Below are 23,228 nucleotides of genomic sequence, written 5' to 3' on the forward strand. Positions count from 1 at the left end.
CTGCTGTTTCACCTGAAGTGCATGCTATTGTACCTTTTGTTTAAACATATGCAGCCCCTGATCAGTCATCTGTCTGGGAGAGAGATCTTGTTAGCACCTTATTCACTGCTCATGGTTATTCCAGTGCATTTTTTTTACAGGAGACATTGCCCACCCTGTCTGTGGTGCACTCTTCCTCTGTATTCATAGAATTGGAAGGGACCACCAGGGTCATCTAGTCCAGCCCCCTGCACAATGCAGGAAATTCACAAGTACCCACCCACACCCCCAGTGACCCCTACACCATGCCCAGAAGATGGCCAAGATGCCCTCCCTCTCATCATCTGCTTGAGGTCATAGAATCAGCATTGCTGACAGATGGCCATCTAGCCTCTGGTTAAAAACCTCCAAGGAAGGAGAGTCCACCACCTCCCGAGGAAGCCTGTCCCACTGAGGAACCGCTCTAACTGTTAGAAGATTCTTCCTAATGTCTAGACGGACACTCTTCTGGTTTAATTTCAACCTGTTCGTCCCTCCAAATTATTGGAAAGCTGCGCGGGTTCTGTCGTGCCTGTCCCTACTGCCACTTCTCTGTCTCCCTGCAGATCCGACTGATGAAGGGGCCAAAGCCTTTTGAGGACTCCATGGGCTTTGACGGCATCCATATTGTTAGTCACCTGGCGGTAGACGATGACTCGCTGCACTCTTCCGACGAAGAGCTGCTGACCAGCCCCATGGTGGTGGGTGCTTTGCAGGACGTCTTGTACCCACTGTCCCCCCACAGTGCACGCTTCCTACGGGGCGCTGAGAGCTCCGGCAAGGAGAGCGACGGCACCACAGACAGCGACCCGGACGATCCTGCCTCCGCCGCCGAGCCCAACGGTGAGATCATCTTTGCCGAGGCCCTGAGCAAATGAGGAGAGACGCCACCATCTCAGCTCCATACAGAAGGCGCTTCGTCCTCCGGCCGCGCTGTGCTGAGGGATCAGGGGTTCTGGACAGATCACGCGAGGTGCGTTCTGAATCTCCTATCCAGTGAGGATCAGGCCCCCATGATGGCACAGGGAACAGACAGTTTGGCGGTTGGCCTGCGTTACACGGACCATCTCCATTGTTCGTTGTCCGCACTGCCTTTTTTCCAGCTCTGTTATCATTGGTAATTTAAAATCCAAATCCATGTATAATACTCATTCACTCCCCCCACCACCTCCTGCTGCCACACCTTCTCGTTCTTCTCACACGCTCAAAGGGTTCGCGCGTCCGAGAACTCCCAAGGGACAGCGGCAGCGACGATGCCATTGGTTCCATACGATGCAGTCCAGTTGTAATTTATCTCTGTCTTTGCTGCGCTTGGAGAGACAAGAGGGATCCAGTCTTCCCTTATTTATACATTTCCCTCTACTCTGCTGTCCTGAGTACAGAGAAGCTTGAAAGGCCTCCATACTTGTCATTTTCAGCCCCAAGAAGAGGAGAGAGAGGAGTGCACTTCTGAAGAGGTGATTGGGTTCTAGAGAGAAAGAGAGAGATTATATTTTTGTTTCTGCATATATTATTTATTTATACTGTGTGATTGCCAGCCCGGCTCCCCGAGAGGAGCTTGGCATAAAGCTTTAAGTTCAGTGATCTTGAGGGCTTTTATGGAGCAGCCATGGAACTGCTTCTGTAGCTAAAGATACAGCATCTTTTTCTGTTTAATTGTGGTAAGGGAAGTGTTACACATTGGTACTTTTCTATGGCTCAGTTTTGCCTTGAGCTCTAATTCTGTTTGAAGAAGGGATTTGGCTGCTGACTTACAACAGATAATAAGTAGCAGTTCCTCCACAATTCCTTACTTGGAATTGGATGGGATGGTTCATATTCTTCTGCAACCCCACCTTTATGATACTGTGTTCAAAAAAACAGGTCCTGCAAAATTCCTGTTCTTCTCTAGGCAAGCCGAAGTTAGCCAAAGCACTCCATAACAGATTTTATTTGGACAAGAAAGGTATGATCAGTTCCTTCTTTAGTAGGTGGCTGAATTTTGAAATGCCTGAGAGGGTAGCTTGAAGAATGCTTCCCTGTTAGCAAACAAAACTAGCAAGTGAAGAGATGGGGATAGCAGGAAGCCCAGACATCTGATCCTGCCTGTCTAGAAAATAGAAATACCCAGATTCTCATGGTGGAACTACGGGTTATGAAGCCAATATTGGGAATCTGGCTCTGTCTACTGATATGGAGGAGGAGGGCCCTTACGGGAGAGGATCACTGAGGAAGGGGTGCTTGACCCTTCCTGAGCCCACAGCAAACGCTGCCCCCCACTCCATGCATACTAGCTATCAGCACCATATTTGGGAAACATAATTTTGCTGGAATCATATGTAGGCTCTGCCCCCCCCCCAAAAAAAACAACCTCTCATTGCAGAAACAGCCCTCTTCTTCTTCTTACTTGGAGGGGAGGAAAACTTTAGCTTCTCAACAAGATTATCTTCTATCCTTCATTGGGCACTAGGGAACACCGACATACCCCAACTGAAAAGAGTGGGTGAATAAAGAATCCCTAATCCACAACCAGCCATGATCTCATTGAAAAATATTTTTAGTGTTCCTCGTAATGATCCTCTCCTGCACTGGGAATAGTACGCATTGGGAACACGATATGACATTGCCTTGTATCAGCCAGAGATATTCTGTGACTGATATCCGTAGCCTTTTCCTCTCGTTTTTCAAGGCACAGAACCAAACCCTGCTCGTTTTATTCTGACCCCTCCCCCTTAAAAGATGGAGTCACAGGTTGAGATCAGTAAAACCGATCTTCTGATAACATTTCCCTTAAGACCTGGTGCTATTTCCAGACTCCGCAGGAAGGCCAAGGTCCCAGTCCCTTCTGAAAAAGAAGCAAGAGCCAGGCAGCTCTATGCAAAATGCAAGATGCTCAGTTGGTGTTGTCTTCTGATTCGAGAGATCTGAAGGGCATGTCGGTACAAAGTACTTAATCTTGCAAGGTGTCTGTAGGAGCGCATCATTGCAAACTCTTAAGCATGGATTGACAGGCGTTAGGAGCAGGACAAGGTTTCACAGCGGAGGGTGCCAAACTGAACGACAGCTGAGGAGGTAGCCAACTTCTCCTGATGTCATTCGGCCAGATCTCCATCCATGGGGGGGCGGGGGGAACCTTCTGTGGACTGGTCCAGCTGGGTTACCATCCTAATATCTTCTGGCCAGATCTCCATCCATTGGGGGGTGGAAACCTTCTGTGGATTGGTCCAGCTGGGTTACCAACTGGGAAGGGGACTGTTTCTACCTTCAGGGAAGGGGAAGCCTTTCCTGACACTGATCTTCCCTTTCCCTCATCCACTCCACATTTTTGTTCCACATTCCTTATTCCATGCTGTTACAAAGTGATGTATGCAGTGGTCTCAGTTGGCTGGTTGGTTTCACATAATTTCTGACCGACATCTTCATGGTTCTGCCCTTGGCATGGGCTTTGCCATTTATTTGGTTTACAGTGAAGAAGGTATTCTTAGATATCCCCCCAAGCTTTGCCTTTCTTATCAACAGGGCAAATGTTGTTAGTCACTTTTACCTCCTGAAATTTGGACTCCTCTGGTGAGATTAAGCCAGCATTAGTGTTGCAGAAGCAGGACAAATCCGCACTCACCACCTACAGTCTACCACACGAGTGGTCCTAAAGTATTATATGTGTATTTATATAAACATGCCTGGAAAAGGTTCCAGTTTGGTATAAACTTGCATATTTTAATAGATGTGCTCTATATCTACTCATGCTGCACCGTGTTGCCAAATTTCTGTGATTTCCCTCCTGCCCCTTTTCCGTGTCCCCCAGAGGACAGCAGCATCATACGTGGTCCAAGCAGGAGCTCAACCAGAACCGTTGCTTTGATCCGCTCGTGTCAGCCTGACACATTTCTTTGTTACTTACTAGTTGCCGTGTTGGATGGCTTGTGAAACTGTTTGCCAGTCTGTGCATAATTCCCTAGCAACTGTTATTTGTTTTTGTGAAGTGCTACCTGAATGCTTGCTGCCTCCGACATTTAACTGTAAAGGAAGACCTTTTTGTCCCTGCTGTTCCTAAATCTGGAGCGATTCTCCCCCCACCCCCTCTTGACTTGAGTGTGTCAGATTTACACTAGAGTAAATGGGAACGGAACGTGTTTGCGAGACAGTATCAAACTTCCTTCCTCAGCCTGTTTTAGTGTAGGGAATTTATAATATAATGTCAAATACACTTTAACTCAGTTTACTGACTCAGGCCTTACCTTAGGTTTATTCTAGTATAACTCTGACTCAAGTGAAATTTCTAACACTTGTCCTCTACCAAACTACTCAACAGTAACTGCTCACATTATTGCATCCCTGTTGTGTTGTTGTGCTGTTTAAGACCTTCTGACTTTTAAAAATAGTCCCCTTTGCATCCAGACAATAGGAAAAATATTAGATAAATGGTTTTTTTAAAAAATAGTCATTAGCTAAATTGGCTTCAGAAAGGACAAGTATGTACTTGGAAGCACAGGCCTCTTGCATGTATCCAAACACAGACTACAACACAAACTGCTGCTGTGGCAGAGATGTTGGCAAAAAAACATGGAGCCAGGCAGACTAGTTGCGGAAGCACTCTCTCTCCAGCATCGTTGTGCTCGCCTGTGTTTGGGGGCAAGGGCTTTCTGCCCAGCCAGAGCCCATAAATTAGTAGATGTTCATGTGAATGCCATCACAAAGCAGAGAATTCACCACTACCACCATCCTTTGGGTTTCTGCCATTGTCATGTTGTTGAAATTATATTATTAGCTGCAGAAATACATTGCAAAGGGTGAAGCCAGTTCTTCTTACATGCAGTCGCTCTTTATAAGCTTTCTTCTCTTTCCTTTCTCTTTGCGAGTTACTCGTGTACAAGTGTCGGTTTTCCAAACTAAGGTGCCAAATACTTTAGCCACTCAGTGCTGTGAAGTAAAGGGAAGTCACGTGTATCCAGGAAAGTAGAAACTATGGGAGGCAGAGAAATGTGCACGTCTGTACATTCCACTCTCAGAAGCATACTTATTTCTCTTGACCGTAAGTCTGCACAGACCTCTCCTCCGCTTTCGTTAGGGGTTCTATGGGATATACTTGTTTCCCTTCAGTATTCTCAATAACAAGGGTCATCAGGTAACAGTTGAACCTTACGTGGCCATTGGCTGCAGTTTTGTTTTGTGTGCCATTAGGAACTGAGTCCTGGAAAAGATGGAGCCACCCATCTGGCTCAGTGTCTTCGAACAGCCTGGCCCTAGCACAGGCTCCTGGGCAGGGTAAGTCAGAGGCTCGTACGTGTGTGCTCTTTTACAGATACTGGCACAGTTCAGTTTGCACTTTAATAGTAGTTTCCCCCGCCCCTTCTTTGTGGAGGGAAACCAATGTGGTGCTGTGTTTAGGCTGGGGGTCGGGGAAGGCTTCCTCCTTCCAGCTCTGACATGACTTCTAGTCGTTCTGTATTCTGAATGCATCCATTCCCTTCTCTTGTGCCACAGTTCCCACTTCTGTAGAAGCAGGGGATGCTGAATTAACTACTGTGAACCACCCTGGGTGGCGCCCGGTTAATTAATTACACTAAATTGGGGCTGGCCCTTCCTATTCCAAGCCCCATTGCACAAAATACAAGTACAGTATGCCCCAATGGACAGAGTAGAATAGCAGGTGGGGGCTAGAAGAAACAATTATGTTTCCTAAGGCCTAGTTTATTTAGCCTTTGATCACAGGGTGAAGGTGGATATCGACATTTTCAGACTAGTGGAGGTGATTGGATAGTGCTGGCACGTCACACCACATAAATGTACATTTAATTGTCCCAGGGCTTTGAAATAATAGTTCAGCAGATTATTTATACCAGGGGAAAGCTGGCAGTGGTGGGTACATATTGACTGGTGCTTATGACATTGCTGATATATATATATACATATATATATTGGGCTTGCCCTTCTTTTTTTAATATATATATATATATATATATATATATATATATATATATATATATATATATATATATATATATATATATATATATATATACACACACACACACACACACACACACACACACACACACACACACACTCAGGGGGGAGGATAAAGAAAGGACCTGTGTTTGCATAGACACATTGTGCCACTTGTATAAGTACAGAGGACCTGTATAATACACAAGGAGTGAGGCAAAAACTAACCCCCCCTTAGCATGCAAAGCATTTCCCCGAGCCAGTGTTAGGTTTTATATTGCAACATTGGGTTGGTTCCTGTTGATCATTTCTGCTGATAGAAAGGGGTTGATTGTCACTGTTTTCGCTGACCTCTCCCCTGCCGCTCCTGGGTAGTCCCCATGTCTTCCAAAAGCAGAAGCTCAGGGGGCATCTTGGGCTACAGGGGGCAGGGAGATGGAGAAATCATGCTACACTGAATGGAACCCGTTCCATTAGCGGAAATTTTCAGTGGGATTCAAGCCACTGCGAGGCTAGGTAGAGAACCTCTTAGACCCTAGGCTTGTCTTCGTAATCAGTTCCCATTTTTTAATTATTACCAATGTCTTAGTGGAGAAAACCATTTAATACCCAAGGAACTGAAGATCTGGGCCTGCTCCAAATAGGCTTCTTCATAGCGTTGTGTCAATATGCTGCTTCCCAGCATGACAGAATTATTTATGAGAGGGGATGCGATTAACATTACCAGATTTAGGGTTGACTAGTAGAAATCACTGGAATGAGGGCTTAGCTGGGTAGAAAGGATTGCTCTAGCCAATCTGGATAAGGTCAGTAGGTTCAAGAAAGGAACTTGCAGTGTTTTATTTAGGTAGTACCTTTCTAGACACAGACTAAAACCGATTACACTACATTCTTGTTAGTTTTGGGGGAAAAACCTCTTGCTCTGGGTTGGGAATTTATCTGGGGAAAAGTAGGTGGGGTTGTAGCTCAGGGAAGCAGACCTGCTTTCAGTGCAGGTTCCTGGTTCAATTCCCGGTGTCTCCACTTAAAGGATCTTACATAGCAAGTGATGGGCAAAGAGCCATTGCCAGCAGAGCAGACAGGTCAATGGTGCAATTGGAAGAAGGCAACTTCATATGTTCAAAATGTAGCAGGTAACTGCATCATGTCACAGGTTGGTTACTAGCCCTGGAATAAAATGTTACATAGAATTGGGGGTGGGGGCTCTAGGACTTTCCCTAATGTGCCACATGTGCCACATCAAACCCAGGAGTATCCAGAAACACATAAGTTGTTCTTGGTGCCTATGACATAGACTCTGAGAGGCAGGAATGTTTTACATAGCCTGCGTCCCCCAGATGCTAGAGATCAGCCACAGGCAGAGCTGCTCCTGGCTTCTGCCCACTTGGAAATCTGGCCTTCGTTCTGGCCATCTTGCAGGAGGAGATTAGCAGGTGTAAAATACATGATTGATTGAAAGCCAGGAATGGGGCCTTTAGTGCTACATGACGCTTTTGGAACAGAACTGTACCCAGGCTGGGCCTGTCCCACACAGAGACCCCAAGGTAGAGTCGGCCCCATGGTGTCATAGTATGTTGACTTGCCTCCTACTTTGTCTTCAGCAGGAACACTAGATACTGGCAAACAATAAGTTGCTGGCTGCCCGAAAGGAATATGCAGGTCACCATGCATTTTTGTTTTCTATGTTAAAAGGGCACTGTCTCCAGAGGAACCCCAACTGTTTCTTAAATTATGTGTTCAATGTAACTATGTTATCAGTATCCCTTCTCTGCTTCTCAGAATATAACTTCTGTCCTTCCCATGCCCATTTTGAAACAAACGGTTGTACAAAAAAAATACCTGTACTTTAAAACAAAACAATAAACTATTTACACTGTCTTAATAATTCTGTGGTTCCAGCATTTGTAGGGCAGGGAGAAGGAGGGAGGGCTGTTGAAGGCACTGGGAGAAGGAAAAGAACAAAATGTGTGTGTCCCAGGTATAAGGAGGGAAGGGAGAGGATAAATAGGTAACTCAATGCCAAATTTGGCAATGAATGAACTACTTATTTGAGTTCTGGATGCCAATTACAGTGATTAAAGTTTTTTCAGGAGTTGTCATTCATTCACAGGCCTTCCGTCAGCTGACAGCTTGGGAGAACCCAAGTTCTAAGGTTCAGAAGATGCTCTGTGACATCGCATTTTTTGTGAAGGGTGTATAATGTCAAGCCTCCTGCAAAACAGCTGGCAGAGATGTTGTTTATGGGTGGAACAGGCCATTTCTATAGGGACTATAAACACTGCACTATAGGAGAAAGGATGAGCTTGGCTTTCTGAATAACTCCTGGGCCATTTATGCATGGTCAATTTTGATGCTCGTTCAAAGCTCTTTTTTAAAATGCGACTTTAAAAATGCCTATTCACGGTCCCAACGCAAAAGGAGAAATTCCACCCACCCCCACTCGCCTGCTCCTTCTTTCGTTTGCATAGCCATTAGCATGTGCATAGCTAATGCGCCGCTGTTGTTTTGCATGGTTCCCTCTGGTTATTCTTCGTAGCGGTGGAGCAAACACAAAAGGTTGCGTTAAGTGGGCTATTTTGTAATGCGAAGCAGGTCTGCGCCGGCTTCGCAGTCACTTCCGAAATGACGGTTCAGCGTGCAAAATTCAAAAAAGTCTGCAGGGCAATTCAGCCTGGAACGTGCTGGTAATTACCATGCAAAAATGGCCCTGCTGTCCCCATGCAACCTCTTGAGAACAGCAGAAGCAGAGACACTGACATCCTGCCCTAGCCAATCTGGCCCACGTGGACACGAGAAGCGTTGAAGCAGTAGCATTCTTAACGTCTAGTGAAGGAGGCATTGTGCAGTTTCACAATTTGGCTGCACAGATGTTTAATGAAAGGCAGCGCAATTTGCAGCATGACATCTGTCTGCCAAAGCTGAATTTTGCATTTTCCAGCGATCTTTCTTGCCTTGCCAAATTGAGCAGCCTGTACTTACTTACTAGGCACATCAAATTTAACACTTGCATCCCACATCAAGATAATCAGACAGGAAGCAAACCTGGCAATATTTTGTCTCCACTCCCTAGGAGGACCATTAACCAAGCACAATATCCCCCGGCCATTCCTGAAACAGACATAAGTATGACTGCAAGGCATTGCACAGTTGAACAGCTTGCCAGCAAGGGCAAAGTCATGGCGAACTGGTTCTACAGCAGTGGAATGCAATATAATTTTGCAGAGATTGGAGCAGAGGAGTTCCACAATGTCCACCCCGCAGAGGAGCAAGGCAGAGCCGCTCTGCGAAGGAACAGGCACAGTTCTCCAGGCAGCTTGTCCCGATCAAGTAACAGAATCCCATGACAGCTACCATCAGCAACCAGAATTACGCATTTAAACTAATGCTTAGAGAGTGATGAAAAGTATTGATGCAGTTCATTGACACACAGGAGCAAAGTCTGAAGCCATGAGGATTCAGCCGGAGAGTCTCTGGTACAAGCAGGTACACTGAAATGGGTATTTGGCCACTGGCAGAAGAAAAATTACAAGAGCCTGAAAAGAAAAAAAAAGACAGCATGGCTAGAAAGAAACACAGTTTCCACTCTCCCCAGTTTGCTATCCCCCTCTCTTCCTGCATCTTTTGGTACATCCTCCAGCCCATTTCCACTGAAGAAACTTGTCAAATGAAGATGCTGCTGCATTGCGAGGAATGTTTTCAAAAGTGACCCCAAGAAAGCCTTTTAATCTGAAATGTAAAGAACTGCAGAGGGCCACTTTTCAGTACAATGCATTTTAATCCCTGCATGTTGCAATAACATTCTGACTCTTAGGAAGTGTGGTCCATGGTGTTCAAGCTTCATCCAAAGGTACAGAAGTTACATGAAAGCACGTCCATGTTCCTGTGGAAAGCCATTTTCACAGAGGTTACCCCAAAACAGCGACTAGTGGCGCTTTTAAGTGTTTCATTCTGGCTGCTTCTACTCAACCCTCGCTTCAAAAGAATCAGGCAGTCTCCAGCCACAAGGGAAGAGATGGGAGGGATCGTGGCTCAGTGGTAGAGCATCTGCTTGGCATGCAGAAGGTCCCAGGTTCAATCCCTGGCATCTCCAGTTAAAGGGACTAGGCAAGTACATGATGTGAAAGACCTTGGCCTGAGACCCTGGAGAGCCGCTGCCGGTCTGAGTAGACAATACTGACTTTGATGGACCAAGGGTCCAATTCAGTATAAGGCAGCTTCATGTGTTCATGTGACTTTGTACTTAAAAAAAAAAAAAGGCACAGCCCTCAATGTCCTGATGGGGACAAAGGACAATCACAGCCCTCTAGGTGACAGGGACTGCTAAGGCCATGTGAGCCTCAGTTAAAGAGAATAAAACAACAAAGACAGCAGGATATTGCCTGCTGGAACCTATCCTAGTTTAGACCATTATGGAGGGAGAAATTTGGGTCAGAATGGATAGGAAGTTCCCAATTGCTTATTCCCCCCTCCCTCTTCTATGAAATTCCAGATGGGTGTTGTTGTTTTTTAATTAACATGCTTTCATTATTGTGCATCATGATCTTATCACACAATTCGTTTTTCTTAGTACGTTACACGATTTATTGTTCTTCATGCCAGATTTCAGATGGAGGGTTTTTTTTTTGTATAAAATTAAATTTTAAAATATGTGTTCAAGCTAATCTCTAGTAAACAGAACTAACTGGAATAGATTTGACTCTTTTTTTTTTTTTAAGCCGTCGCTCAACTCCCAGATCCGGTGCTCCTGCCAACAGATACCTGTGTTCCAAAGCGCTCTCTTAGGGCGGAGAACCACGTGCAGGGCCAGCCGCAGTTGGAGCTGAGGGAGCAGCCGGGGCCTTTGGAACTGCTGTTTCTTCAGAATTTTGTGGGGAGGGAAGGATATAAAATGCAAAGTTACTGCCCCTTTGTTTCCCCTCCCAACATCTTGGTTTTTACTGCTCCCACAGGTGAATAAAAAACACTGGTTATCCATTTGCATATGTTAATTAAGGGTACCCATGCTTTCCAAAGGTGAGCATTAAGGCAACACAAGCAACAATCCTGGCATGGAGAGACTTAACATAGGCTAAGAAGTACCCTAGTGCTTGAGCAATGAGGGGCACTGCTTATATGAAGCTGCATGTACAAATCCAGCTTTTGCATTCCCCATGCTGTAGCGTAGGGTTGCCAACCTCCAGGTACTAGCTGGAGATCTGCTATTAAAACTGATCTCCAGCCAATAGAGATCAGTTCACCTGGAGAAAATGGCTGCTTTGGCAATTGGACTCTATGGCATTGAAGTCCCTCCCCTCCCTAAATCCCACCTTCCTCAGGCTCCACCTGAAAAACCTCCCACCAGTGGCAAAGAGGGACCTGGCAACCCTACTATAGGACCATTGTTCAGTCCAGCCCAGCTGATGAGAAGGGAAGGCTGCAAGGATTGCTAACAGAGTATTCTCAGACACCCACACCATGCCTCAAGGGAGGCCAAGCCAGTTAAATATAAACGCCAGTATGATTTTAGTGTAGATATTACCTTTATCTGCTATATAAACATAGTTGGACACCACTGTTATAAGCATAAGCAGGGTACAGCTGCAGCCACGTAATAAGAGTTCTCCGTTTCCCTGTCACTGCTGCCGGGAATGCAAAGGCATTCACGGCAGCAGTGACGGGGAAACGGAGAACTATTATTATGTGGAACTCTTATTACGTGCAAAGGCATTCACACTGGGAATGGAGAAAAGTGTGAATAAAACTTGTAAGGAAAAAGTGTGGACATTTCACCAGCCACCATTTCCCCTGCATTTCCCCTTTGCCATGCCAGAGGGCTTTAAAAAAAAAAGGCACCTGCTAGATCTCTACGTTGTCGTAATGGTCTGTTTGCCACTATCAACTAGTTCCTCTGAATTCCCAGCTTTCTTTTATTTTAAAATTAAGTTTGTAGCTCTTTTGGTTATGAAAATATATGGAGAAAGGTGTCTCTGTAACAAAAACAGCTAGACTTGCTTATTTAAAACGAAAGCTGGGGATTCAGAGGAATTGTTGGATTGTGGCCGTGGCGTAATGTCCCTTTACTCCTGTTATGGGAAGACTGCTCCTGTGAATGTATTTATTACCCTACTGTTTTCTGGGCATCCAGCTGTCCGTAGCTCCCTATTTCTGTGCGTAGCCTCCTTCGAAGAGGCTTCTCAAGATACTAATAAACTAAACAGTTTGCTATGTGGGATGCCCGAATATTACATGAATATCCTCCATGCCCTAATCCAATATAAAGATATTCCATGATATCAGAAGTGGGATAGGTCATTATAGCACTGTAGCGATCTAGCTGTTACTTTTTTTTTTTTTTACCTGAGCCCTCCCATGAGGTGAGCAAAATGGTGGCTGTGGAAGACTGAGGCAAGCAAAATTAAACCAAAGTGAGCAGGATCTTTAAAAACGCACACTCTCCCATCCACACAGCATGCAAACACACTTTGGGGATCAAACGACTAGGCAAAACCCATTATAACATATTAACTGTGTTTACATAGATGTGAGTTGGGATGCTTAAGTGAAAGAAGTGGTTACCTGTGGCACTGTGGGCAGCTTCGCACCCACCTGTCTTGGAATGAATGAACCAGAGCCCACCAGTGAGGGAGATGCCGATGATAAAGGCTGAGAAGGCGATGCCAACTACCGCTGGGAGCTGCAGCTGTGGGGTAGCTGTGGCTGTAGAGGAAGAAAGAGAAGAGTTGGTTCTTATACCCCACTTTTTCTCTACCTTTAAGGAGTCTCAAAGCAGCTTACAGTCACCTTCCCTTCCCCTCCCCACAACAGGCACCCTGAGAGGTAGGTGGGGCTGAGACAGCTCTAAGAGAGCTGTGACTAGCCCAAGGTCAACCAGCTGGCTTCATGTGGAGGAGTGGGGAAATAAAACCAGTTCTCTAGATTAGAGTCCACCACTCCTAACCACCGCTCTTAACCACTGCACAACACTGTCAAAAACAGGTGGGATGTCTAATAGGTGGTAGAAAATTGTCCCCAACTGCCCTCAATGGAATGCCTGGTGGAACAACTCCCATCTTACAGGCCCTATAGAATCTATAGATGTTGTGCTGTCTCCATTAATAGCTCCTCTCTGTTGCCAGAGAAGAAGAGTTGGTTTTTATATGCCGATTTTCTCTACCTTTTTAAGGAGACTCAAACCAGCTTACAATCGCCTTCCCTTCCTCTCCCCACAACAGACACCTTGTGAGGAAGTGGGGCTGAGAGAGTTCATAGAGAACTGTGACTAGCCCAAGGTCACCCAGCAGGCTTCATGTGGAGGAGTGGGGAAACCACCCCGGTTCACCAGATTAGCGTCCGCAGCTCATGTGTAGCACTGGGGAATCAAACCCAGTTCGCCAGATTAGAGTTTGCCATTCTTAACCACTACACCATGCATACGTGGGGAAAAATTCATTCCATTTCTATGTCTAGGAAAAGCTGTTGGAGCAGATGGGCCAAGGCTCTAAGTAGGGCTGGCACAGGATGAGGGCTCTTGCACCTGTTCCAGGAGTCTTCCAGAAGCAGGGAGAGAGACCCTCGTGACCCTCGGAGAATGGCATTAGTGCCATGCCCTCTAGACTTCATTCACATACAAAGCTGCAAAGCAAGAGGACTTGATTCTGTACCTCTCAGAGAACCGATCCCAGGGAAACGAGGTCAGTGAGATAGCATAGCACGCTACTTACTTGGGACAGGCTGTGTCTTCAGCGAGTGGTTTACATCCTTCAGTGCTTTTCCCCGCTGGGTGAGCAGGAAACGATCTACAGAAAAGGACGCCAAAGTCAAGAAGGTGATAGGAAACAGGAGAATTTGCAAGTAGCAAGCACCCCCACCCCCATGAAACAGGGGGCTGAATTCTACTGCCAGCACAGCCCCTTTGCTTCTCAGTGCAGACAAGCTGAAGGCTGAGTGTCAAGCTTGGTTGGACCGGAATCATGACTGAGCCTCTATAGAGGTGGGGCTCCTGGACAGTCACAAGTCTACAGCAGGGAGGGCTCCTACATCATGGCCTCTTCCTTCCACTCTCCGGTTTGACTGGTTTAGGGGAGGGGCTGTGGTTCAGAAGTATAGCATCTGCTTGGCATGCAGAAGGCCCCAGGTTCAATCCCCGGCATCTCCAGTTAAAGGGACTAGGCAAGTACATGATGTGAAAGACCTTGGCCTGAGACCCTGGAGAGCCGCTGCCGATCTGAGCAGACAATACCGACTTTGATGGACCAAGGGTCTGATTCAGTATGAGGCAGCTTCATGTGTTCATGTGAAAGGGGACCCCCTCACCACAAGCATAGTCAATGCTATCCAGTATGAAAACAGAAGCGGTGTGTTATGAGGCCTCCCCCTTTCCCTGCTCAGCTTGAGAATTTCTGCCGAGCTCCTACCTGGTCTCAGATCTGGAGCTGCAGCTCTGGGTGGGACCTCCACAGTCACTATGATGGGCTTTGAGATGGTGCGCTGGAAGCGTCCACTGGCCAGTTCTTCTCCCCGCTTGCAGGCCTCGTCGTCAGACTGGCACTGAAACAAAAACCTGCTTCAAAAAAAAGAGAGTGCCATGTCCCCATCACAGGCTGGTCCTAGAGACCTCACATAATCCTTTATTTATTTTTATGCCTTCTTTCCTCCTTGACAATCTCAGATGGACCTCAAACTAACAGGAGGGCTTTCGGGTCAAAACCCTGTCCAAAGAACCTTTCTCCTCAACCCATTCAAGGACCTTCACTCTCACCTCCTCCAGGCATTGCCCTTCAATGGGAACAAACACATGAAGCTGCCTATACTGAATCAGACCCTTGGTCCATCAAAGTCAGTATTGTCTAGTCAGACGGGCAGCAGCTCTCCAGGGTCTCAGGCAGAGGTCTCTCACATCACCTACTTGCCTAGTCCCTTTAACTGGAGATGCCAGGGATTGAACTTGGGATGCCAAACAGATGCTCTACCACTGAGCATCTGGGTTCCTGGGGAAGCCCAGGAGAAGGTTAGGTTCAAGGGTCTCTAACTCCTCTCCAGTCAGGACATAGTCTTGTTAAGCAGTAAGGGCTCTGATGACATTGACACTAGATAAGGGCAGTGTCCTGCCAACCAATATCTACTAGAAATCAGCAGCCACTCCTTGGTGTAACAAGTCAGAGACCTTGGGGATTGGTCCCTTCGGCTTGGCGGGGTCCCAAGGCTCTCTGCTGCATAGTGTCAGGTGGCAGTGCAGGAACTGAATGGAGTCATTGAAGAGGGGCTGGAGCACGAAACTCAGCCGCTGGCGTTCTTGATATCCTGGAGGTAAGTTGTGGCCCTGGGCTGCTTGCTCAGACCCTGACAAAGTGACCCAAGCGTCGGCCGCACAACCATGTTGGATCAGCACATACGGAGAGGATGACGAAGCATCTGAGAAGGGAGAGAGGAAGCACTGCCGGATGGTGAAGCCAAGGCACAAGTCGTATGCAGCCAACGCAGCCTGAGAAGAAGACGAAAACAGCATCTGGTTTGAAAACACAGAATTCTTCCACATACCCTCCTTCCCCCATAGAAGTGTTGCTTCACTTCTTCTTTATTTGATCTACTACACCTAGGGTTGCCATATCCCTCTTCACCACCGGCGGGAGGTTTTTGGGGTGGAACCTGAGGAGGGCGGGGTTTGGGGAGGGGAGGGACTTCAATGCCATAGAGTCCAATTGTCAAAGTGGCCCTTTTCTCCAGGGGAACTGATCTCTTATCGGCCGGAGATCAGTTGTAATAGCAGAACATCAGGACATCTGCAGCTAGTACCTGGAGGTTGGCAAATTGCAACCCTAATTAGATCCCACCCAGTCGTGCCAGGCATGGGAATGAAACAGAGTTCTTTCTCCTGGCACCTTTCTTATCCTGAGGAGAAACTGCCTGGCTCTGAAAAGCATTTATGATATGGCAAAGTCCACATGGAGATGCTATATCATCGGTATCAAACTGGATTTTACTTTATCGTTGCCACGAACCAAACTGCAGCCGTTTTCTCTGTCCTGCTCCACAGGCCACGGCAAGCTTGCCCTGAACAATCAGACATTTCATTCAACCGTGGATACAGTCTGATTTCATACTTTCAAGCATGTATTAAGGTATTATGTGGATGAATTAAAATAAATAAAACAAACAGCTTCTCAGGGTACAGAGTTCTGTCTCAACAGTGTCACGTGCTGCTCTTGCAGAATCACAACATCCACACACTTGTGGCAGTGTGCAATTTTTCATTATTTAGATTACTCACAAGCAGAAGGTTCTTGTGGTGGCTTAAGATTTTTTGACACTGGTTACATATCGTTTTTAGGTTTATCATCTGCTTCCTTGTTTTGTTGACTATTTATGGGGTTCTTAAACAACTGGATGTTTCATTCTTTAGGAGTGGGCTAAGAAGTTGGAAAGTCCTTCGTAAGAATAAGGTCATATAGCAGGAATGACCAGAATTCCAACAACATCTTTAATAGTTTATCATAGAGTTGAAAGGGACCACCAGGGCCATCTAGTCCAACCCCCTGCACAATGCAGGAAATTCACAACTACCTCCCACCCACCCCCCAGTGACCCCTATTCCAGGCCCAGAAGATGGCCAAGATGCCCTCCCTCTCATGAACTGCCTTAGTTAATAGATGAGGAAAGTTTGCAGTTGCATCTTGTCATCTCACTGTGTACATCTCCCAGAATTCCCTTACCTGCGAGACTATGAAACATATAGGAGCCCTAATGCTGAAAGGCTGGCCATCTCACCCTTTCCATCACTTGTTAAACACCATGTAAAATAGGGGTGCCAACCTCCAGGTACTAGCTGGAGATCTCCTGCTATTACAACTGATCTCCAGCCGATAGAGATGAGTTCACCTGGAGAAAAATAGCCACTTTGGCAATTGGGCTCTATGGCATTGAAGTCCCTCCCCTCCCCAAACCCTGCTCTCATCAGGCTCTGCCTCCAAAACCTCCCGCAGGTGGCAAAAAGGGACCTGGCAACCCTAAAGTAAAGCCGCTCATATTGTTCTGTCTCTTGACAACACTTGCATAAGTTATCTATTGTGCCAGCAAACTGTGCAGACAGAACAATGTGATGGCCAACACAGACCAAACCTGCTCCCCCTAGTTTGGGGACCCACTCTCCTCCCTGCAAGCTCATTTTGGGAGCCCAACAGCTGCATCAAAAGACAATCCCGGCAGATTCAACATCAGCTTTACCTCCACAAAGACTCGGCTGTTCGCTGAGACCACACAAGGTCCTGGCTGTTTGGCAAAGGCCTCAGAGTTGTAGACTTCAAGGCTGAGCAGGACATTGCCAAGGTGAAAGGGGAGATCCTGGAAGGCCTTAGTAGCTTCTGGGAGAGAGGCCTGAGTTGAGGAAGGTGAGACACAGGAAACCTGCAGGAGAGAGGAGAGGCCTGTACTCTGACACTGATGATGTGCCAGGCCTTTGGAGGGCCTTAAGGAATAGAGCTTTTGAGCATCTTGACCAGAGACCAGCTGCTGAGCAGAACTTCCCAGTGCTGAGAATCAAGAAAGGTGACATCAGTTGACTCATCGGCAGTCCAGATTTCCTGTGCACTGCCTAAATTAAAAGCAGTGTTTACAAGCTTGGCTCAAGAATCATAAGAGTTGGAAGGGGCCATACAGGCCATGTAGTCCAACCCCCTGCTCAATGCTGGATCAGCCTAGAGCATCCCTGACAAGTGTTTGTCCAGTCTCTGCTTAAAGACTGCCAGTGAGGGGGAGCTCACCACCTCCCGAGGTAGCTGATTCCACTGTCGAACAACTCTTACTGTAAAAAACGTTTCCTAATATCCAGCCGGTACCTTTCTGCCCTCAATTTAAACCCATTGTTGCGAGTCCTGTCCTCTGATGCCAACAGGAACAGCTCCCTGCCCTCCTCTGACAGCCCTTCAAATACTTAAAGAGAGCAATCATGTCCCCTCTCAACCTCTTCTTCAGACTAAACATTCCCAACTCCCTTAGCCTTTTCTCATAGGGTTTGGTCTCCAGGCCCCTGATCCTCCTCATCACTCTCTTCTGCACCCGCTTGAAGGGCGAGTGTCTGCATGGGAAGTCGAAGGCAATAATCTTATTTGCAGAATCCTGGCCTGGAGATCCCTGGTTCAATACTACCAGCATCCCCAGTAAGAAGCGTCTCGGGAAAAACCTTTCCCAATATATTGGTGAGCCACTGCCAGTCTGAGTAGGCAGCAGTGGGCCAGAGGGATCCAAAGTTTGACTACATACAAAGCAGCGTCATACCTCCATAACAACCACAATTAAAGAAGGATGTAGACAAGCTGGAACATGTCCAGAGGAGGGCAACAAAGATGGTGAGGGGTCTGGAGACCAAGTCCTATGAGGAAAGGTTGAAGGAGCTGGGTATGTTTAGCTTGATGTGGAGAAGACTGAGGGGGGATATGATAACCATCTTCAAGTACTTGAAGGGCTGTCATAGAGAGAAGGGTGCTGAGCTGTTTTCTGTTGCCCCAGAAGGTCAGACCAGAACCAACGGGTTGAAATTAAAGCAAGAGTTTCCATCTAAACATTAGGAAGAAATTTCTAACAGTTAGAGCAGTTCCTTGGTGGGGCAGGCTTCCTCGGGAGGTGGTAAGTGCTCCTTCCCTGGAGGTTTTTAAGCAGAGGCTAGATGGCCATCTGTCAGCAATGCTGATTCTATGACCTTAGGCAGATCATGAGAGGGAGGGCATCTTGGCCATCTTCTGGGCATGGAGTAGGGGTCACTGGTGTGTGTGTGAGGGGAGGTAGTTGTGAATTTCCTGCATTGGGCAGGGGGTTTGACTGGATGACCCTGGTGGTCCCTTCCAACTCTATGATTCTAACCCCTTACTGTAGGTCTGCACTCAAGGGAATCCCTGTGGCCCTCCATCTCTGCCCCCTCAAAAATTGCACTGGCAGAGGAACCTTGTTGCCTCCAATCTGGAGATGCTCAGTTGGGTTACTCACACTCTGGATATCCTTGTTCTCATGACTGGGCTTCTGTTCCCCACCACACAGGACAGGCCCTGCTCTTTCAGCAGTGGTTTTGGCTGTGGGCAGTAGGAGTGAAGCGCTGTCCTCTGCCAAAGACTCCTGCTGTCTCCTCGCCCAGTTCACCGTTACAGCCTCTGGGAAGTGTGGTTGAGTCTCAGCAGATCTGGTCGGAGGCAGAAATATGGGCCCAAACAGTTTAGGGTCGGATGTGGCACCTGCAAAGAAGGAGCAGATGGTCAAGTGCGATCCATTCTTATGTGTCAGCATATTACCTTTCCCATCTATCCCCTCAAGTGACATAGTTATGGGAGTGCTGGCGCAGTAGGAAGCTCACCCGTCAGGGTGCACCTTCTCCCCCTCCCCATGTTGCCTCTAGACAAGCTCGTCACTTTTCACATAGGTTCACCATTCAGAGCAGAGTAAGGAGAGGTGGAATTCTACAGACTAAACTAGGGGCGTGGCAAAACGGAAAGGATTCTTTCACAAAAGTTTTCACACACACACCCCTCCCCTGAGCAACTTCAAGCTAGTTCAGCAGCAGGGGCACAAATAGGCAAAACCCTCTCATTCACAGTGTGGAGGCACGCATCTTTGTGGGAAAGGAACATGTCCCTTATTGCCATACCTAGTGTGATGAGGCACACTTTCATGATGCAACATAGCGGTTTTACTCCGCAACCTCACATCAAGACAGCACAGTGTTGACTAGTCAGCCTTGCCAGCATGGGGAATGTGCCCTCTCCTGAGTTTACTGTAAGGGCAAGCAATTAAATCACTACAGTGCAGCCAAACACATCTTGATGGTCTCAGAAAAGCATGAGCATGTTCTTTCTAACCCCCCCCATACCCATTCAGAGAGCAACATGGCTTCATTTGCCCTCATGACATGATCCCTGATAATAATAGTATTAGTATTAGTAGTAGTAGGAGGAGGAGGAGGAGGAGGAGGAAGAAGAGGAGGAGGAGGAGAAAGAGAAGGAGAAGAGTTGGTTTTTATATGCCAACTTTCTCTATCACTTAAGGAAGAATCAAACCGGCTTCCAATCACCTTCCACTGTAAGGGCAAGCAATTAAATCACTACAGTGTAGCCAAACACATCTTGATGGTCTCAGCAAAGCATGAACATGTTCATCTGCGTGGCTTCTATGCAGTCCCACATTGGGACTGCGCAGGCCAGCCACGGATAAGATTTGTCAGCTTCTAGCAAAATCTAAAAGAGAGTGCTCCCCCTCCCCTTGGGGCATGCAATCTCCCCGCCCACAGTCACATGACCCAAGGAGGAGGGAACACTCTTCCCTCCAGTTCTCTTTCTGCCGCCACAGAAAGAGAAAGTGTCAGCACCTCTCTCTAGCCATGGAGCCCAAAAAAGCTCCACTTTTCAAGAAATGCACTGTGTGTGGTACTAAAATGGCGAAGAATGATACCCACACTGAATGCCTCCTTTGTCTGGGGGAAGGCCACATTCCGGCAGCTTGTAAAAGTTGTTCCAAACTCACCAGCAAGGCCTTGAGGGTTCGGTCGACTCGGTTACTTTCTCATCTTTACAAAGAGTCGCTTTGCCCACGAGGTCGTTCTGCTGAACCAGGTACTTCAACAGGTAAGTCCCAACTCGATGTGGGACCCACTACAAAAAAGTCCAAAAAAGTTGGCCTAAGAAGCCTTCCTCCGTCGTTATTCGGCCAGCAAAGTTTATTGCTCCAGTTTCGCAAGATGGCCGTGGCCGCGGCTCATCGCACCAAATCGCCTCGGCGTCGATCACCTTCGAGGCCAATCGCCTTCGGCATCCCCTCGATACCGATCCCAAGCCAAGTCACCTCGCTCACCTCGTCCGTCTGAGTCGCGAGCTCCCGACGAAGCTGCACAGCAGCCCATTACCATCGAGGATTCACCTCCTCATTCCCTGGCTACCCCCTCGGTTCCGTGTCCGAGCAGGGCCCAGGAAGACTCGGCTGAGTTCAAACAGCACCTCCTTCACCTCTATAAAGCCTATGGCGCTTAACAAGTCCCCACGGCCTGATGATAAAGGGCCTCGGGCAGAACCTACAGAGCTCCAGGTAGGTGCCGATCAACCACCCCCTCCTGTGAGTGCTCATCAAGACTCCCAACGTTCGGTTGAAAGGAACCAAGCGGAGTACCCCAGCCGTTCAACAACACCAGTCATCATCCAAAGTCAGTTACCGGACATTGCCGTTCGCTTCATCCACTTGGTACAGATGTTCAACTTCGCCGTTCTTCATCCAAAGCCAAACACCGGACATAGCTGTTCACTTAGTTCAAGCAGTCCAATCAGTCAGAGGCGCCGCTACTCCTCTAGGAGCCGGTGTCCCTCTCGTCGGCATCGAGAGGTTTATCGATGCCAATATCCTACTCCTTCCGTCTACTTGGGCTCTTCGGTCGACCGTCGTCATCGTCACCGACACTCTCGGTCACGCTCGCCTTCTGGAGGCTCTCGTCGGCGTCGACACACGCCGTCTCGTCGTCCTGATGATCTTTCCAAGGATTCCGTTCATCCAAGGCAAGAGTCGCTTCGCAAGCCTCCCCTCTCCAGGTCTCCTTCTATGTCAAGGGACACTGATCCATCCGAGTATGACGCCTCCTACTCCCCTCACCCGAGGACACTGTTGGGGACTCTAAACCGCTCTCTCCTACAGGAGATGTCTCTTTATATGCGGAGCAGCTCATTCACATGGCGAAAGCTCTCAAAATTCAGTTTAAGCCGGAGGACTCCGGCCCTATAGATGATATTATGGATATCCTCCATAACCCTGACGTAGGCCCCGTGGCCCTTCCTATGATAAAGAGCATTCTGGAGGTGATCCGTAACAACTGGGCTAGGCCTGCTTCGGTCCCCTCTTCCACCAAACGAGTAGAGAATCTCAACAAGATTCGCAGGGAAGGTGGAGAATTTCTTTACCAGCATCCCCCTCCTAATTCCGTAATAGTGGAGGCTTTACCTGGTAAATATAGGTCTGGAGCACACTCCTCCCCACACGATAAGGAAGGCTGTAAACTAGATACCCTTGCCAGAAAAATTTACACTTCCTCTGCAGTGGGCCTCTGCATTTCCAATTTCCTTGCCATCATGGCAATACTCCCTCTGGGATCGTATATCCCCTCAAATCTCCATCCTGCCCGACGATCAACGTCCCTCGGCAGTAGCCATTCAGTCCGAAGGCATGTCCCTCACAAGGCAACAGCTTACAGCTGCACGCCACGTGGCGGATTCCTCTAGTAAAGCTATTGTCATTCGTAGGCATGCCTGGCTGCGCCAATCTGCTCTCCCCTATGACACTCGAGCCCGTATTGAGGACCTTCCTTTTGAAGGGACGTCCTTGTTCAGCGACCAAACTGATACTTTCCTGGATCGCTTGAAAAAGACCCTGTGTCCTGTTTGTGTCAGTCCATGTTCAGCCACTGCTGACACAAACAGGACACAGGGTCTTATTCCAAGACACTGAAAGACTGGACAATTCTACCAACTATTTTGTCAGATTGCACAGAGAAGCCATTGAAATTCATAAACATCAGCACAACTTTAACAGAAAAGAAGAGAGTTTAAGAATGAATAAGGCTTGGCTTCCTGTCCTGAAAACCTCCAGACTAACAAAGACTACAGTCAACAATAGCCATGCAGATTAGCTTTGGATTGCACACATTATCAGATCACTTCAGAATACAATGGTTCCATATTAACATACCACACCCTCATTAGCACATTATCTTGATACTTACAGGACAATGATTAGCACATTACCTTTCATACTTTTTGCAGGACAATGATTCAGCTCAACCCAACCCCTTTCTGACTATATATTACTCTTCCTACACACTTGACACTGAGAGACACTGTCCTTCAGTGTTACTCCTCTGAAGATGCCTGCCACAGCTGCTGGCGAAACATCAGGAAAGAAAATACCAAGGCCACAGTCACACAGCCCGGATAACCCACAAGAACCAATAAGGTTATAAATGTTTCACCAATCAATTGCCACTGTCTGTTGTGTTTGATTACCTTCTATCTCTCAAAGATGATGGTTTATCTAATTCTTCAATTAAAGTTGATTTAGCCGCAATATCGGCTTTTCACCCAGATATTGATTCCTTCTCAGTTTTTTCTCACCCCCTTTCCAAAAAGTTTTTGAAGGGTCTCAATAACTTGTACCCTCCTGTCACTCCACCAGTTTCCCAGTGGAGTCTCTCCTTAGTCCTTTCACAGCTCATGAGACCTCTGTTTGAGCAGTTAGCCACTTGTGAGTTAGCCCTATTATCCTTCAAGGCGGCCTTTTTAGTCGCCATTACCTCG

General features: G+C 47.3%; 2 protein-coding genes across 2 annotated transcripts in view; one reads left to right on the forward strand and one right to left on the reverse strand.

Moving 5' to 3' along the window:
- The window catches only part of EVI5L (ecotropic viral integration site 5 like), a 41,548-nt gene extending 40,652 nt beyond the window's left edge, over nt 1–896 (forward strand). Inside the window, exon 19 of the mRNA XM_056863127.1 lies at nt 585–896. Coding sequence (XP_056719105.1) covers nt 585–896 — 312 coding nt within the window. The remainder of the gene's footprint in view (nt 1–584) is intronic.
- A 10,754-nt stretch (nt 897–11,650) lies between these two features.
- LOC130476142 (transforming growth factor beta receptor type 3-like) overlaps nt 11,651–23,228 on the reverse strand; it is a 31,831-nt gene continuing 20,253 nt past the window's right edge. Inside the window, exons 8-14 of the mRNA XM_056848019.1 lie at nt 18,898–19,139; nt 17,143–17,322; nt 15,086–15,403; nt 14,337–14,469; nt 13,644–13,718; nt 12,499–12,639; nt 11,651–11,655 (exon numbers count right to left, since the gene is read on the reverse strand). Coding sequence (XP_056703997.1) covers nt 11,651–11,655; nt 12,499–12,639; nt 13,644–13,718; nt 14,337–14,469; nt 15,086–15,403; nt 17,143–17,322; nt 18,898–19,139 — 1,094 coding nt within the window. The remainder of the gene's footprint in view (nt 11,656–12,498; nt 12,640–13,643; nt 13,719–14,336; nt 14,470–15,085; nt 15,404–17,142; nt 17,323–18,897; nt 19,140–23,228) is intronic.

Source organism: Euleptes europaea, chromosome 1, assembly GCF_029931775.1.
Source record: "Euleptes europaea isolate rEulEur1 chromosome 1, rEulEur1.hap1, whole genome shotgun sequence".
In the NCBI taxonomy this organism is placed as follows: domain Eukaryota; kingdom Metazoa; phylum Chordata; class Lepidosauria; order Squamata; family Sphaerodactylidae; genus Euleptes; species Euleptes europaea.